We start from the raw sequence: 1345 nt of genomic DNA, 5'->3' as shown, positions 1-1345 counted from the left end.
GATGGATTTCATTTTACGTATTCAAATCATGTTTCGACTGTTGCGTGCATGTGATTCCAATTTTTATTTAGCCATTATCTAATTGGCATAACCACAATTTTAACACCATTCTAATTGAAATGTATTCTTTGTCCGTTGCCTTTCCACAGAAACTGCAAAAACACTGTATTTTATTCCGGGCAAGTCGGCATGGCATTGAACGTTTGGAGATATTGGACAAGGAGGATGACAAAAATCCGAAGATTGTCACATTGGAAAATTGTGTAAAAATCACACAAGAGCCAACCAATCAAATCAATATCGTTAAAAAGACAAACGAAACATGCACACTGTTCGCTCTCAACGAGGCAGATCTGAAGCAATGGATTGAAGCGCTGCAAAGTGTTGCGTTCAATGACAAAACAAATCTACTGTCTCGCACTAATTCGGTGAGGGAAGAGGAAAATGATCTCTACTGTACCTCGTACTCGGATGGCATATTCACCGTAAATTTACAAACGGCCGATTCAGCCAAGCTCAAATATACCATCGAGAAAAATTTACATATAGAACCTAATAAACCCATACCGACCACATTCACACTACAACTAACGGCGACGGAAATTCAATTGAAATTTCTTGATATGAACGGAGTGATTTTGGTCACACAGTGGCCGTATCGATACATTCGAAAGTATGGATATCGTGATGGTAAATTCACGTTTGAAGCGGGACGAAAATGTGATACGGGCGAAGGTGAATTCAAGTTTCAGCACACAAATCCACAAGAAGTGTTCCGGTGCATGGCAGCCAAAATGAAATCAATGAAAAAACTGATCAACGGCGATACGATTGGCAGTTTAGACTGTGGCGAACATCAATTTAATGCGGCTCTATCGATGGAGGCTGGCTCACGTTCACCATTGCCACCGTCACCAAATCAAAACTATTCGGATAGCACACAGAGTCAAAATAGTCATTTGTTGCACGGATTTTTATCATCGACCGATTCATTGAATAATATTTCCATTAACACATCGACCACATCAAGCATACCGCCGGCCAATATGAAAATAACACCATTGAAACCGCCACGAAAATCCATTCCGGGCACGGAAAATAATGGCAAACCCGTTCCACCGAAGCCATCGCCAAAATCAAAGTATCAGGACTATGAGCCCGTTTCATTGGCCCAAACTGGCACAAATGAACTATCAAAACCAACGTCGATTGTATTGAAATCCTCACCGCCGCCACCGTTGCCCACATCTCCCATTCCGAGTAACGGCAATTTATCTCATTCGACCATAAAATCACCCGTTCACTCGCCCGTCGTTGATCAACCACCACGAATACCGGCCCGCTA

At 42.2% G+C, this 1345-nt stretch overlaps 1 protein-coding gene across 1 annotated transcript; it reads left to right on the top strand.

The window, feature by feature from the left end:
* Positions 1-73: 73 nt before the first annotated feature.
* On the top strand, positions 74-1337 carry LOC129580085 (docking protein 1-like; the record flags this gene model as incomplete). The annotated part of the gene is made up of 1 exon (XM_055470276.1): positions 74-1337. A coding segment is annotated over exon 1 (1218 nt), but the record flags the coding sequence as incomplete, so codon positions are not given.
* Between the last annotated feature and the right edge of the window lie 8 nt (positions 1338-1345).

Source organism: Sitodiplosis mosellana, unplaced genomic scaffold (assembly GCF_009176505.1).
Source record: "Sitodiplosis mosellana isolate CC-2019 unplaced genomic scaffold, AAFC_SMos_1.0 Smas_scaffold_7019, whole genome shotgun sequence".
Taxonomy (NCBI): Eukaryota; Metazoa; Arthropoda; class Insecta; order Diptera; family Cecidomyiidae; genus Sitodiplosis; species Sitodiplosis mosellana.
This window is presented reverse-complemented; position numbering and strand designations above follow the sequence as displayed.